This window comes from Natator depressus, chromosome 10, assembly GCF_965152275.1.
Source record: "Natator depressus isolate rNatDep1 chromosome 10, rNatDep2.hap1, whole genome shotgun sequence".
NCBI lineage: Eukaryota > Metazoa > Chordata > Testudines > Cheloniidae > Natator > Natator depressus.
Window position 1 is genome coordinate 7,812,309 of NC_134243.1, and position 16,402 is coordinate 7,828,710.

The following is a 16,402-nucleotide window of genomic DNA, read 5'->3' on the forward strand; positions in this document are numbered from 1 at the left end:
CTACCTAACAACCAGCGTCTGTGCTTTGCTTTCTCTCTGAGTGCTATGAACAGTGTATCGCCAGCAGTTACAAGTTACCCCACAGCCCATTCTAAGCCAGCATCTTTGTTCTTAAGGTAAACGCATCACAGAGAAAACATTTTTTTTTTTTTTTTTTAAGTTCCTAGATGCATGGTACATGCTTACCAGAGGTGTCTTATGGAACTCGAGGAAGCCAGAATGTTTCCAGTCCTTTGGCATGGGTTGGGACAACTCTTTAACTGGAGGTCCTGTCCGTTGGCTGGATCAGGAAAAAGGCCCTGGGTCAATTTAAATACAGTCCTTTTATGCTGAAAGCCCTCTCTTTGGCCGCTGGTCTCCGGAAAGCCCAGTTTGAACCAGCCTATGCAAGTCTTCCCAGGGTGAGGTACCTCCTGGGAGGCATTTACAACCTGCATGATTCACCTTAATCACCCCCCACTGTTTTGAGTTCCTGGAGGAGCTAAACGCAACCCTTTTCCCCGCTGTCGCTGTGTACAATCCCTGGCCCACAGTGATACATAAACCATTCATAACCTTAATACAATATCTTTGGGGAATATATTGTATGCGGGTTGCAATATCTGTCCCAAATTTGTTGTGCTAGGGCAAGAGATAGGAAGTGCACCTGACCATCAGCAAAACAGAGAAGCTGTCCATATACACAGTGCTGTCAAACAAACAAGGGGAGCAAACCTAACGAAAAGATTTCAGAGTAGCAGCCGTGTTAGTCTGTATCCGCAAAAAGAACAGGAGTACTTGTGGCACCTTAGAAACTAACAAATTTATTAGAGCATAAGCTTTCGTGGGCTACAGCCCACTTCATCGGATGCATAGAATGGAACATATAGTAAGAAGATCTATATATATACACATACATACAGATAAGTTGGAAGTTACCATACAAACTGTGAGAGGCTAATTAGTTAATTGTAGTGATGATCAAGATGGCCCATTTAGACAGTGGACAAGAAGGTGTGAGGATACTTAGCTTAAGGAAATAGATTCAATCTGTGTAATGACCCAGCCTCTCCCAGTCTCTATTCAAACCCAAGTTAATGGTATCTAGTTTGCATATTAATTCAAGCTCAGCAGTTTCTCGTTGGAGTCTGTTTTTGAAGCTTTTCTGTTGCAGAATTGCTACCCTTAAATCTTTTACTGAGAGGCCCGAGAGGCTGAAGTGTTCTCCTACCGGTTTTTGAATGTTATGATTCCTGATGTCAGATTTGTGTCCATTTATTCTTTTGCGTAGAGACTGTCCGGTTTAGCCAATGTACATGGCAGAGGGGCATTGCTGGCACATGAAGGCACATATCACATTGGTAGATGTGCAGTTGAACGAGCCCCTGATGGCGTGGCTTGATTATCACTAGAAAAGTTTTTTTTCTCCTGCTGATAATAGCTCATCTTAACTAATTAGCCTCTCACAGTTCGTATGGTAACTTCCAACTTATCTGTATGTGTGTGTGTATATAATAGATATCTATCTATCTGTCTGTCTTACTATATGTTCCATTCTATGCATCCGATGAAGTGAGCTGTAGCTCACGAAAGCTTATGCTCAAATAAATTTGTGAGTCTCTAAGGAGCCACAAGTCCTCCTGTTCTTTTTCTAACGAAAAGAGATGCCTTCTTCTTTTTTTTTTTTTTTGAGGGTTCCTTGTAGATATGAATGGGATTGTGGGCTGTGATTGTCAACATACTGACCTAAATGACATGCAGGCAGGTGCAGTTAGAAAGGTTAAGTGGTTATCAGGGAGAAGAAGCTGTGAAGAAAATGATGGGGAAAAGGAGTTGTTGATGGTAAAGGCAGGAAGAAACCATCTGCTATTGTGACGCTGCTGGTTGCAGCATTCGCTGCTAGTGAATTATTGGATCTTCTACCACAATCAGCCCCCGTTGATTGAGAGGTGCGCTCGCTGCCAGTCTAATTATTCCTCTGTAGTAGGACTGCTCTGTGAATAGCAGACTCGCTGCCAGCATCATTACAGCCGCTTCCATATTTGCTGCACCTGAAATCTCTGCCAGGGAAGAGAGACGCTTGCATAATTCTCACTGTGATCTCCGTAAATAACCTCCCACCTCTGCCTCGACTTTCCAGTTATTAAAAATCTTGCTCGGTCGTGCAGAGACATCCTCTGGCGATGCTCTCTGCCTTCCTATTTCCAGGTCTTTCATGACCATTATTAGCTCTCTGTTTTGAGAGGGTGGCTAAAATTTGTGGGGCAGATAGCAGGGAGCGCTCATTCTCACAGCAGCAACCCAACCTTCTTGACCAGGCCCTGGAGATCTTCCGAAGGAAGGTGCTTGCACAGGGCTATTACTGCAGCTCCACGGGGTCAGACCTGAAGCCAGCGTGGGAGATTCAACTAATGCAGATTTCAGTGCCCAGTTAGCTGGTGGAGATTCACACACCCGGAGCATCAGGTTGCAGTTCTGCTCTGGAGACCTGACAGGCTTCCAGATTGTTTCTGAGTGCAGTTCAAGGTGCTGGCCTGATCAACCAGGAGTGCTGAGCCCTTTTGAAAATCAGCTCACTGATTTCACTAGCCTAAATATGGATTTAGGAGCTTAGCTTCAGGCTTCTATTCTTGATAACCTTGTTGTTTGTTCCCTCTGTACCTGGTTGGATTCCCTTCTGCAACCTGTAGGAGAGACCTTCCTTTCTCATAAGCCCAAACAAGCTTTATTCTTGCTTTCTGTGTCTTTATACCCCTGTTAGGGCACAAGTTTGAAAATCATTCCCATCTTTATGGGCTTTATTCTCTGCAATTGCACACCTCATTCGTTAGTTTTTCTAGTCCAAAGTTAGCGTTGCATGCATAGCAACAGAGCTGTAGCTCACGAAAGCTTATGCGCAAATAAATTTATTAGTCTCTAAGGTGCCACAAGTCCTCCTGTTCTTTTTGCGGATACAGACTAACACGGCTGCTACTCTGAAACCTGTCAAAGAGCTTCTCTCTCTTACGGGAACAGGTGGGGAGAACAGGGCCTGTTACTTTGGGTTCTTAATTTAAAACCCCCTATCCATCACAACCTACAGAAATGTGTTGTGCAACACTATTTCTTTGGACTCTGTGCGGCCTCTCCAGACTGAAGCTTATTGGAGAGTGCCTTAAGGTTTATAGACTCACAGACTTTAAGGTCAGAAGGGACCATCATGACCATCTGGTCTGACCACCTGCACATTGCAACCACAGAACCTCGCCCGCCCACTCCTGTACTAGACCCTCTAACCTATGGCTGAGTTACTGAAGCCCTCAAATCATGGTTTAAGGAGGTAAAGTTACAGAGTATCCACCATTTAAACTAGTTTAAAACTGCAACTGATCCGTGCCCCATGCTGCAGAGGAAGGTATAAAACGCCCAGGGTCTCTGCCAATCTACCCCAGGGGGGAAATTCCTTCCCGACCCCAAATTCTTTTTTCTGTTTATTGAAACAGTCAAATAATCCTTCTCTAGCATATCTGCTTATGTGACAGCCACCAGCTTGGCTGACACATCAGGGATTGAACTAGAACTAAAAGGAGGAGCTGCTGTAGCCTGAGCTGATGAGCCAATGCTCGTTAGCTGTGGCTATCACCGACTCCTATCCTGTGCTGATCAGGTGCGGGGGGGCGGGGCTGTAACACACACTCATCAGTTGGTTGCACATGTTGCTTTCATTTGTAAGGACATCTGTGGGCTAGGGAAGGGGTTCCTGAAACCTTTCCCACCACGGTGACCACATCTTCTGCGACTGACTCATGGACACCTCGCCTCCCACTTGCAATTGTGCAACCTGACAACGATCGAGCCGTGGGCAGTCTTGCCTAATGGTTGGAGCAAGCGTCGGGCCTCTGAGTTAGAGCTGAATTCAAGGGTCAGTCCTGAAGTGGAGCCAAGGGTCGGAGCTGGGAATCAGAAGCCAGGACAGAGGTGGGGGCTGGTGCTGGGATGGGACTTATAAACCAGGCTGCTAACCTTGCAGCCAGTCAGGTGCTGCGATTAATCAGGCAGTTCCAGATCAGTGCTGCTGTGCCTATTAGTTGCCTAGCAGCAGAGTTAGCAGGGAAGTAGGCCAATAGCTGGTCCTAGTTGGCCAGACCCCTGATACAATCCATCTCCCCTCCTCACCTGCAGCAATTCTTTGTATGGAAAAATTAATATTGGGGAAGTATTTAATGTCTCAGTCTTGGCTTTTGGAAATGCAGTCTGACAGGTGTAAACAGGAAGAAGCCGGAACCAGGAGACCTGCCAGCACTTTTTACGCCCCCAGTGAGTGCATCACTGCTCCACGAACTACTAGCTTGCGATCCACTGGGACAGTCCAGACAGTCTCTTGTATTAGGCTGCACCGAGTGTGCTCTGATCTACAAGCAGGCTGCAGCTGGCAGAGCCCAGGATGGATCTTCTTGGGGCTGAGGCAGGGCATTCTTTATGGAGGCCCCTTAGCTGTGTGCTACCCTTCTGCCAGCGGTCGAGTCACCTCAGCACTTCCAGAGTGCAATGCAAAACTCACCTCTGTACACAGACCTTCCCTTGATAAGAGTTGCTGAAAAGTGGCCCAGGGATGCGAATTCCTCTCCCGTGCCATTCAAGCAGTGCCACAGAACATGGTCTTCCGTCAAAAAGCAGTAGTGACTTCTTAATCTTTCTGATCGGTCAGGTGCTTGGATCCCACAGTGATCCGTGCTTTAGAAATGCATACAGTAGATAGGTAGACGGCCGTTAGGTCAGTGGATCTGGGCCTCCATGCATGTGTTTTGGGGTCCCCTTTGATGGTGGTCCACCCTCCTTCCCTGCCCTGATGGCATGAAACAGAGGGAAGTTCTCTGGTCGTGGGGTTTACAGCAAGAAGGGTCATTAGGTTTGAAATCCATTGCAAATAGGAACCTTATGTGGACACAGCGTGAAATTAATTGTCTCCTCCTCGTAACAGATTACATGGCACTTTGGTAGGACACGGGGCTGGTACAGTACAGATGACCTGTCCAAGACAAATGGTGCAAGGAGCATAACAAGACCTATGTTAAAAGGGTCGTTTTAATGATACACCTACTATGTTTTTCATTCAAATTAAGGGCGGTTGGCTGGTGCCTTACTCACACAACAAGGGTACCGTCCAGTGCGATAAAGATTGTCTTGCAGCTGCCAACGCCATGTTATAAATGCAAAAATGATTAGAGTTGTTGAAGACTTTGTGTCGATTGTCATGGCACAAGTTAATAAATGCTTAAAAGGTTTATTTACCAATTCTGAAAAGTCCTGCAGTCATCATGTATAATGCAAATACAGATTCTGTGCAGGAAGATATAAAACTTTACTACAGGGGAAGACAGTCCATTATCTCAGTGCAAACACGTCCCTCTTAGCTGTAAGCTAAACACCAGGGGACCAAGCAGACATGCTGATTAGAGGAACTGATGTTTGCATGAGTGTCCACGCATGAAAAGAATGGTTGAGATCATTTGGAGATAACGGTAAGGGAGGGGAAGACCCTGCCAAAACAAACCACATCACATGCTGGCTGTGGCTGGAAAGGCCTGAGATCTGATTCTCAGTTACCTCATCCTTGCGCTTTAAGCCACCTTTGTGCTCCTTGTACTCTGGGGTCATGCAGGGGGTCCCCAGTGTAAGTTAGAGCAGACTTGTGGTTGCTGTAACATAAGGTTTAGGAAGCAGAGAATAGCCTTAGTGCAGTGTGCTCTAGCCATGCTTCTGCTATGCTCCCAATGCACCTTTTATGCTGGGGACTGGGAGTAAGACATGCAGAGCCTTGACACTAGCTCTGCACTGGCCAGAGAGGCCCCCTGCACAGAGAGTATCCTTGTGGGGGTCTTTCCTACCCACTTCGAGACCTCTTTGCCTGCCAGAGCAGTGTAGACAGGCCCTAGCACAGCGAAGGGGAAGGCCCTTAAAGCTGTGCAAAGACATTAGCGACCTAATCTGCAAACATCTGCATGACTGAAGAGTCCTGAAGCATCCCTAGAGGGTTGCTTTAATAGACTGTGTATTGCTTTGCTTAAGCAAACGTGATTTTATTTTGAGGCGAGCAGCATCTGAGCCTGAGCCAGCAAAATGACAAGAGGTTGCTCTTTGCTATGGGCAGTGTCCCTTTCTTGCTGTCATCCTCCTTGTTTCACTCTGAGGTTTGTGCAGATCATTTAAAAAAAACTGGCCACACCTGCCTACCCTAACCTGCTTTGACCCAGCTGCCCCTGGAGCCATGATCAGCCTGCTCAGCCATATCCTGGTGCTGTTGAAGTCAGTGGCAGTTTTTGCATTGCCTTTGGTAGGAGCAGTTCTTGGATCTATGCACACAAATATTCCACCAGGGTTGTAAGTGGAAAGAGGTGCTGGATATAATGTTTTCTGTCAGGCCTATTTCCTTTATATGCCATGGGCAAAATATTTGATCTGGCGGATGAAAAACCTGGTTGAGATGTTCTGTTTGATGTAACTTGCTGACGTCCTCCTGCTAATACTGCTCCTTCCGGCTTGTCAGATAATTGCAACCAGAGAGTTTTGGAGTGACCTTGAGCTGGGCGGAACAGCGGGAAGTAGATGAAAGCAGCAGAAGACGGAAGAGATGATAAGATGCAATATGTGACTGTACAAGTGTTCGCCTGTAATGTTAGAAGATACCCACACGACCACTTTGTGTGTTCCATCTGCAGCAGTATACCTGATTCTTTTGCACAGGAGAGTAGATCTGAATCCTAATTCAGGGCTCTTTAAATCACAGCATGATAGTAAATGGGCACCTTGCCTCCCTCTTTCCTCTTAACACAAATGTATAGTTAGGGGGCCACATACCCTCAGACTCTCCATATAGCAGTATGTCTACACTACGAAATTAGGTCTATTTTATAGAAGTTGATTTTTAGAAACTGATTTTATACAGTCGATTGTGTATGTCCACACTAAGCGTATTAAGTCGGCGGAGTGCATCCTCACTACCGTGGCTAGCATCAACTTACAGAGCGGTGCACTGTGGGTAGCTATCCCACAGTTTCCGCAGTCTCCGCTGCCCTTTGGAATTCTGGGTTAAGCTCCCAATACCTGATGGGGCAAAAACATTGTCGCGGGTGGTTTTGGGTACATGTCGTCAGGCCCCCCTCCCTTCCTCCATGAAAGCAACAGCAGACAATTGTTTTGTGCCTTTTTTCCTGGGTTACCTGTGCAGACGCCATACCACGGCAAGCATGGAGCCCGCTCAGCCCACTGTACGTCTCCTAGGTGTTGCTGGCAGATGCGGTACTGCACTGCTACACAGCAGCAGCTCCCTGCCTTCGTGGCAGACAGTGCAGTAGGACTGATAGCCATCGTAGATCTCCTGGGTGCTCCTGGCAGACCTCGGTGAGGTCAATCAGGGGCACCTGGACAAACATGGCTATTCTCCTCTTAGAGCACCAAATGGGAGCCAGAGACTCCAGGTCATTTTCTTCTTTAAGTTTTGTCTCATGGAGATTCAGTCCTGCCTGGAATATCATGCAAACTGGAGGCTTCTGCCTCAGGCTGCTCTCCCAGCCGGCAGCACCGCGCGGTCGCACCTACCCCAGCCTACCCCTTGCTCCCAGGGCTCATGAAGCCTGGACCAGTAGTAAGGAGCAGTTCAACTATAGGCTGAGCAAGTGCAGAATGGCGGTAGAATGTGCCTTTGGATGTTTAAAAGCTCGCTGGCGCTGTTTGCTGATTAGGTCAGACCTCAGCACAGCCAACGTTCCCATTGTTATTGCTGCTTGCTGTGTGGTCCATAATATCTGTGAGAGTAAGGGGGAGACGTGTATGGCGGGGTGGGAGGTTGAGGCAAATCGCCTGGTGTCCGATTTTGAGCAGCCAGACACCAGGGCGATTAGAAGAGCACAGCAAGGTGTGCTGCGCATCAGAGAGGCTTTGAAAACCAGTTTCATGACTGGCCAGGCTTCAGTGTGACAGTTGTGTGCGTTTCTCCTTGATGCAAACCTGCCCCCTTTGTTGATTTTAATTCCCTCTAAGCCAGCCACCCTGTCCCCTTCGAAATAAAGTAACTATTGTTTTGAAACCATGCATTCTTTCTTAATTTTTTTTAAAAAAAGAGATAACGGACAAGGTAGCCTGGGTTGGGTGGGGGAGGAGGATAGGACAAGGCCACATTTCTTATTGTAGCCACACTAAAAATCAAACTGAATGACAGCCTTCTGTTGCTTGGGCCATCCTCTGGAGTGGAGTGGCTGGGTGCCAGGAGCCTCCTCCCGCTGCGTTCTTGGGCGTCTGGGTGAGGAGGCTATGGAACATGGGGAGGAGGTTAAGCGGTTGTACAGTGGATGCAGCGGGAGTCTGTGCTCTTGTTGGCTTTCCTGCAGCTCCAACAGATGCTTCATCATGTCCGTTTGCTCCCCCAACAGACGCTTCATCGTGTCAGTTGGCTCTCCCATTACCCTCAGCATCGCCTCTTGCCTCTGCTCTTCACGCTCACTTAATTCTTTCCTGGCCTCTGCCACTGAATGCCTCCATGCATTAAGCTGTGCCCTATCAGTGCGGGAGGACTGCATGAGCTCGGAAAACATGTCATCACGAGTGCGTTTTTTTTCACCTTCTAATCTGCCATAACCTCAGGGATAAAGATGATAGGGGGAGCTTAGAAATATTCTGTACTCTATGATTCTGGGGGGACTGCATGGTCACCTGTGCTGCTGAGTTCGCCACACTGACCAAACAGGAAATTAAATTCAAAAGTTCCCGGGGCTTTTCCTGTGTACCTGGGCTAGTGCATCGGAGTTCAAAGTGCTGTCCAGAGCAGTCACAATGGAGCACTCTGGGATAGCTCCTGGAGGCCAATACCATTGATTTGCATCCGCACTACCCCAAATTCGACTCAGCAAGGTTGATTTTAGCGCTACTCCCCTCGTTGGGGAGGAGTACAGAAGTTGATTTTAAGAGCCCTTTAGGTTGACGGTACGGGGTTGGTTGTGTGGACGCAGTCATTTTTAAATCGACCTAACCCCGTAGTGTAGACTAGGCCTGAGTTGGTTCTGAGCTCAGTTCCTCACTTCTGAACCAGCTACTTCCCAGCAGGGCTGGGAAGTCAGGTTGATTGGTCCCTGTAGGAAGAGTACCTCCGTCTGGCTGGCACAAGGAGCACTGTTAGCAGGAGCCTGACGGAGCCATGCCTAGGAGCCAGTCTAGATGAGAATGTTGCATTGGATTAACTTCAGGTGTGGTGTTGAACTGATGCAAAACGCTGTGTGGATACTATTGTTTCAGTTTAAACCAGTCTTTTTTCAGTTTGGCTTAAACTAGCAATTACAAATCAGTTTAAACTAAACCAAAATAAGCCTGGTTTAAGCCAAAATGACAGTGTCCACACAGCCTTTTGCACGGACTAATTTAAATCAGTTTAAAAAATGATTGGTGTAACATCTGTATGTAGACATGGTCTTGTGCCTCTTTACCAAATGGAGGGAAAAGGGGGAAAGAGGGACAAAAATAGCTTGGAGAAGGGGTCAGAGGTTCAGGACACACTTTCTGAGGCTGGCCTACTTACCTTTCGTGCACGTTTGCAATTGAAGAGAAACCCTGTGTTGTGCAGGCTAGATTATGGCATGTACAGCCCCAGGTGCTTTTGGGGCACCACATGGGCTGAACAGACTCTCACCATGGATATTCAATCTGTAGACAGCTGAAGTGGGCTGAATGCATCTGTGCACACCCAAGAGTGGTAACTATTGACCTTTCAAAATGATGTGGTGAATGCTTTACCTCCTAGCTGTGGGATTGCTCTCATGACCCCTGTGCAGGTTGGTTTATTTGTGTCAAGAAAGAGGTATGTTTAGGAGGGTTAAGAGAGTGGGGAATGTATGTAGGTATGTAAATGATAGGAGATGTTGTTCCGTGCCTTTAACATAGAGAATCCCCCAAGGCCTTCGGTAGTGTCAGCTACCAGTTTGAATAGCAGAATGTTACAGTTAGATATTGTGAGCTTGCTGTCTCATGAAGACTTTACCTTTGTTCTTTCTTTGGTGGTTTTCCTTCGTCTGAAGTAAAAAATAAATATATAAAGACAGAAGAATGCACAGTTTGCTCTTGGTGCAAAGGAAAACAACAGCCATAGTTAATTTAAATGGTACTGCCAAACTCAAGAGTTCAAAAACCATCATTTTGGTCCCCAAAAGTCATATGATCAGTTTAAAAATCATGAGACTTAAAAAATTCCCAATAAATGTTTGGGTTCTTTTTATTTGCCTTCTGGTTTTTCAAGTTTTCACATTTTCAAGTATGAAGACTTAGAACCTTTCAGCTTTCATTTGAATAAAAAAAAATGAGTCATGTACTCACCTGGCTCCAGGAGCCGAGGCTTTAAGAAACACGCCACTGTCAAAAGATTCACAATAAAATCGTGGGAGTTGGCAACACTGTTTAAGAGCCACGTCAGAATGAATGGGAAGAATAAAGTTGCACTCAGTCCGCTCACAGAAATTGGGGCCGTAAGGAAATGTAGCTAAGATATGTCAGTGAAGGGAGTTACCCAGAAAAGGTACAGTGTCACATGCACAGCTCATGGGGACCACTTTGTAAAAATCCTTACTTGGGACTCTACAGCAGCCAGGGTGACCACTTAAGAAAACTCAAATTTTGTGCCTTATGTGGCAACAATTTTCATAGAAATAATGTGCATAAACTTGCAAGTCCTCTTACCTTTTCTCCATTTCTTAATAGTAGCACTATCTCATGTTGAAATGTAAATTTATTCTATCAGTACCACTTGGGAGACTGGTCCTGCCAACCCCCACTCCTGGGCATAGTTTTTAAGTCAATAGGGCCATAAGTATTTTACTCGGTAATAAGTCAATAGAGGATCGGGCCCTAAATGTCAAAGTCAACATGTAATTGTAAACCGGGCTTGCTTGAAGTTATTGTAGACTACATGTATCAAGTATATTCTGGGAAGAATTTCCCCACTGTCTTTTCACCAGTCCAGACCCACCCTCCCTCCCTCTTGAATTTTCTAATCTCACGTTCCAGCTGCGAACCATTCCTGAGTATGTGTCTAACTCTGCAAAATGTTTTGTTGAGGACATACAGGGAAGGATGGACAAGATAACCCTGCAGGTCTTTCACAGCTCTTAATTCTTGTGTAAGTCCTGCCTTCCCATCAGGCTTTACAGCCCAAAGCAATAAATGTGATTTTTCCCCAGAAGCTCACGGGCGTGGGACAAAATGCTTTTAAGCACGCTACTATTTTTAGCCCTGTATTGGGTTCCAAGTAAAAATGACTGTCAACCACTGCTCATAAAACTCTGGCATTTGGCTTTTCTCAGGAAGTAATCAGCATGTCCGATGAGCTGTATTCAGAGCTTAGCTCCAGATGGGAAAAAAAGAGTCTTTCTACCAAATTTCTTTTCCATGTTCTATTCCCTACAGATGCCAGGAAAGCTGTTAAAGAGATGCTGCAACTAAAGGTCTCCCTTTTATTTTCCCCCCCCCCACAGCTTCACGGAAGCCATGAGGAGCCAGCCGAAGCTGGAAGGTCTGGATTGCCTTTCTGTCTACTGCGCAGGCTTGGCTGTTCTGGGAATAGGGTTCTTGTTTGTCATCTCCAGTTTTTTAGCACTGGGATTCATCGGGACATTTTTGGGTAAGGCTGCCATTGGGCACTCCTGGTGCAGTTTTCACAAACCGTGTCTACGCTATGAACTAGGGGTGGTGTTCCCAGTGTGCCGACTCCAAAGTATCCTGAACCCTGTAGGTAGGTAGTTGGCAGGGCTAAGCTGGGCTCCCGCTGCCTGTACGACTGCAGCTCTACTGCCGTTTATATTCGTGCTAGCTCTCATTGAGCTACTGCGGGTCTGGGAGTTGAAAACCCCACCCCTAAATCGTGGTGTAGATGTAGCCACAGAAAGTGGTCCTAGGGGCATCTAGCCTATATTTTTCAAAGGTGATTAGATACTTTGGATGGCTCGGTTGTTTGGTTTTTGGGTTTTTTTGGTTGTCCAGCTTGAGATGCCATGAAGGGACAAGTGATTCTGAAATTCAGGCTCCTTTCAGGTGCCTCAACTGAGAAGCACGCCACCCAAAACTACTTGCTACCTTGGCTATCTGACCCAGGGAGAGCAGACAGGAGACCAGTTTTTAAGATCTTGGGTAAAATTTTCAAATGTGCAGAAAGAAATTAAGTCCCATTGACTTCCAAGGAGACTTCAGTTCCTAAGTGCCTTGGGCACTTCTGGGGAAAAAAAAGGGACGTAGGTGCCTAAGTGACTTAGTCATTTTGAAAAATGTTATCAACCCCTCTACTCCCATCAGAAGGGGGGGAGGTAAAGATCATTCCCACTTTGCAAAGGGGGAAGCCGGGGCACAGAGCGATGTATTGACTCGCCTGAGGTCTTGCAAGTAGGAATAGAACCCAGGGCTCCAGAATGCACAGTCTGGCCACTAGTCAGTGCTTCCTCATTCCTTAATAGATTGCACTCCATGTTTGCTGCTCACCCAGCACTCACTGGCTTCCCACCGGCATTTGTCTGACAGCCACCTTGTGAATAGTTCCTCCATCACAATTTCCTCTTCCAGTTGGTGGGAACCTGATTGGCTCCTGATATCTAGAGCCTTGAAACCAGAGAGCCAGAGTCCTGGGGGCCTTATTTCCCCTCCTCCCTGTGTCCTGGCGCTGTGTAAATATGGTTATTTGGTCAGGAAATATGAGCCCATTAATAGTTTGCAGTGTTGTTGTAGCCGTGTCGGTCCCAGGATATTAGAGAGACATGGTGTGTGAGGGAATATCTTTTATTGGACCAACTTCTGTTGGTGAGAGAGCCAAGCTTTTGAGCTTACACGGAGCTCTTCTTCAGGTCCCTAGATGAACAGGACTCTGAAGAAGAGATATTATTACCTCCCCCATCGTGTCTCTCTAAAACCCATAGTACTCAGCCAGCAGGTGTCACTCTAGAATGAAAATGGGTTTAACACTCCCCACATTTAGCCAGGTCCCAAATTAGTTCCATCAAACCTGAGCCATGGCTGACTCGACGGATCCTCTGGACTTGAATTTCTACTGAAAAATAAACAAACAGGAGTCAGATTCAGCGGAAATGGAAAGAGTGACTCTGTTCTGCTCAGCTCTGGGAAGAGTACTCTCTCTGCATAGCTCCAATTTTCCCCTTAGACCATTTCTTCTGTGTGTAAAAGAGTATGGAAGAAGGAAGATCTTGGATTTATTAACATTAGTGGCTAGCCTAGTTCAAATATTGCATATTCACCTCTACCCTCTGAAGCTCCCTCTGTCGTGAAATTGGATTATAGCTGAGATTCCATGGTTTAGAGGCTATCACGGCTCAGCAGGGGAAAAAAATCCCACTCCCCTAATTGTGCAGAATAAGATTTCTAGGCTTGGTGTAATGCTCTCCTGACCTGGATGAGACCGTAAGCCCTTTGCCTAGCCATGACTATGGAGGGAACGTCGCTTGTGCTGGTGATCTCAGATGGACAAAGCTGAGAAATCCAAGGAGAAGAATTGACGGTCGTTCAAGGGGAGAATTGGGTAGGGATGAGCAGTGTCACTGAAACAGAGCATCCCAGAAGGGAAATGGACTTGAGTCTGGTTTATGTAGGGCCCTGGACTCACCCCACTGTTCCTCAGACTTTCTTGTCAACTGCTGGAAATGGCCCACCTTGATTATCACTACAAAAGGTTCCCCCCCCCGCTGGTAATAGCTCACCTTACCTGATCACTCTCGTTACAGTGTGTATGGTAACACCCATTGTTTCATGTTCTCTGTGTATGTAAATCTCCCCACTGTATTTTCCACTGAATGCATCTGATGAAGTGAGCTGTAGCTTACGAAAGCTTATGCTCAAATAAATTGGTTAGTCTCTAAGGTGCCACAAGTCCTCCTTTTCTCTCTGCAGTAGAGTTACTGATATGTGCCATGAACTTGAACTTTACTGCAGACCCAGCTATTGCAAGTGCAGTGCTGGAGCCCTGCTGTTCTCTTTTGAGACTCATAGACTTTAGGGACCATCATGATCATCTAGTCATAGAATCATAGAGGATAGAGAGGTTATCATGTGGTAGGGAATCATAGAATATCAGAGTTGGAAGGGACCTCAGGAGATCATCTAGTCCAACCTCCTGCTCAAAGCAGGCACAATCCCCAATTTTTTTTTTTTTTTTTCCCCAGATCCCTAAATGGCCCCTTCAAGGATTGAACTCACAACCCTGGGTTTAGCAGGCTAATGCTCAAACCACTGAGCAGGCCACAGAACCTATCCACCCACTCCTGTTATAGACCCCTAGCCTCTGGCTGAGTTACTGAAGTCCTCAAATCATGATTTAAGGACTTCAAGTTACAGAGAATCCACCATTTACACTTGTTTAAACCCACCAGTGACCCTTGCTCCCATACTGCAGAGGAAGGCGAAAACCCCCCAGAGTCTCTGCCAGTCTCCCAGGGGAAAATTCCTTCCCGACTCAAAATATGGCACTCCAGGACAGCAAGGAAATATTTTTCCTCTCAGTTATGGAGCTCTCTTTTGATTGTGCATTTTTACTTGTTCCTTGAAACTCTGGGCACCTGTATCTTTGAGAGAGAAGCAGGGTGAATTCTCTAGCACTGTTGGGATCTACATTTTGCTTTGGGTAAGGAAGGCTGTGTTTGATCAGCAGGAATGAGGTCATTGCATTACATCCGAGGGAGAGGGAAGCTTTGGTATAACCTGAAACACCAACGGCCTCGAAAACGTGTGGGAATAGGATTCAACCCTTCAGCAAAATCAAGGTCCCTTTTGTCTTCTGTTACAATGATGGGGGCCATATAAGTATCTGGCTAGGCAGATAGCTTCTGAACTGGCCTCTTTAAATAATATGTTTTAAATTGCTTAGAAATGGCTAAATTGTGGGAGCCTATGGATGACAATGAGTCACTCTTCCTAAACAAGTTTTTCTGTGCCACTCAATTTTCCACCCAGCAGTGTTGGTTCAAGGCTCTATTTTGCGGCTGTTGAGCTTGTTCATTTTGGTTCATGCAGCTTCATTTTCTTTCTCGCCCGCAAAATAATTCTTCTCAGCGGTCACTGGGGCCAGCTCACCAGCATTTCCTTTCCTCATTGTGCCTTCACAATTGGAACAATTTGCAGAGCTATAAACACTTGCTGGAATTCTAGTTTAATGTTTGCTTCCGGTGCGGCTTGCCCTATTTTCTGACATGCATAGTGGTGAATAGTTGTCTTAAATGAGTAATGGGGTTTTTTGCATGCAGGAAGGAGTGTATTTTTCAGTCCCTCTGTCTCCCATCTATGCATTATTCCTTCCAGCAAGGAAAGCATTGACCGTGGTTTCAAGTAAACCCAACCTGACCAAACGCTGTCAATTGGGTTACATTGAAACTTATTAGTCTCTACAGAGAAGCCGTGGTGGTGGGGCTTTATAGCCAGCTAACGCAGAGGTGGTTTCCAGAGGAGGCTGTATAAAGCCTGACATATATACATTAAACTGCTCTTGAATCACAGAGATACAAAATAACCCCTACAGAGTGGATGGGCACCTTGAATTCTTTCCTACAAACATAGGAGCTGAAAGCCCCAACCAAGACTGCAGATCCCAACCTTCCACTTCCTGAGAAAGGGCTGCTCCCTATTTGGGAGGCTTTCTTGAGTCTCAAGTGGGGCCCAAGGCTTGTGCGGACGCTCAGCACGGGGGTAAATTTCACCCTCAGAGAAAGAGACGCTCCAGTGGACAGTCCACCAGAGGTTTCAGGGCTTGGAGAGCCAGAGTTCCCTAGTGGTTAGAGAACTGGACTGGGACGCAGGAGACCGACCTGGGTTTTAGTCCCAGCTTGGCCAGTGGCCAAGCTTGGGTGGTCTTGGAGAAGTCACTTCTGTATCTTAGTTTGCCCACCTGTAACATGGTGCCTACCTCCTTTATAATGTGCTTTGATCTCTACTGAAGAAAAGTGCTTTATAAGAGCTAGGGTTATTTATTGTTATGTAAAGCTTCTCCACTCCCCGTTGTCTAGAAATCTTACCAGATCTGTCCCTGAGATGACCAGGCAATACTGGCATTGTTCCAGCTGAAAATGCCACGAGAAGTTCAGTCTGAGATTGGGAAAAGGTTCAGTCAAGTTCTTCGTCAATCCAGATCGGTGCCCCCAGGCCTCGTAATCTCTACCATCCTATTATTGTTCATTAAAGGGAGAAACCTGGAGTGAAACCTGAGATCTGAGCCCCATTGAACATTGGCACAGCCCTAGCAGAAGGCTTCCTATGGACTTGGAGGCAATGCAACTGATTTCCAGCTTGGGGAGATATAATTTTATTAGAGATTTTAGAAATGACATTTACCTAGAACCTGGGAAGTATCTGAGCTAGAGATCAGTCGAGCCGCACATTCAGCTCCCAAACACCCCACAGTCTGAGTCTAAATTTCTGG

General features: G+C 46.4%; 1 protein-coding gene across 4 annotated transcripts in view; it reads left to right on the forward strand.

Annotated features, from left to right (window-relative positions):
- Positions 1-16,402, forward strand: part of PEMT (phosphatidylethanolamine N-methyltransferase) — a 92,453-nt gene that overhangs the window by 49,445 nt on the left and 26,606 nt on the right. For all 4 annotated transcript variants that reach the window (XM_074965105.1, XM_074965103.1, XM_074965102.1 and 1 more), the window contains one exon: positions 11,472-11,617. In XM_074965105.1, coding sequence (XP_074821206.1) covers positions 11,472-11,617 — 146 coding nt within the window. The remainder of the gene's footprint in view (positions 1-11,471; positions 11,618-16,402) is intronic.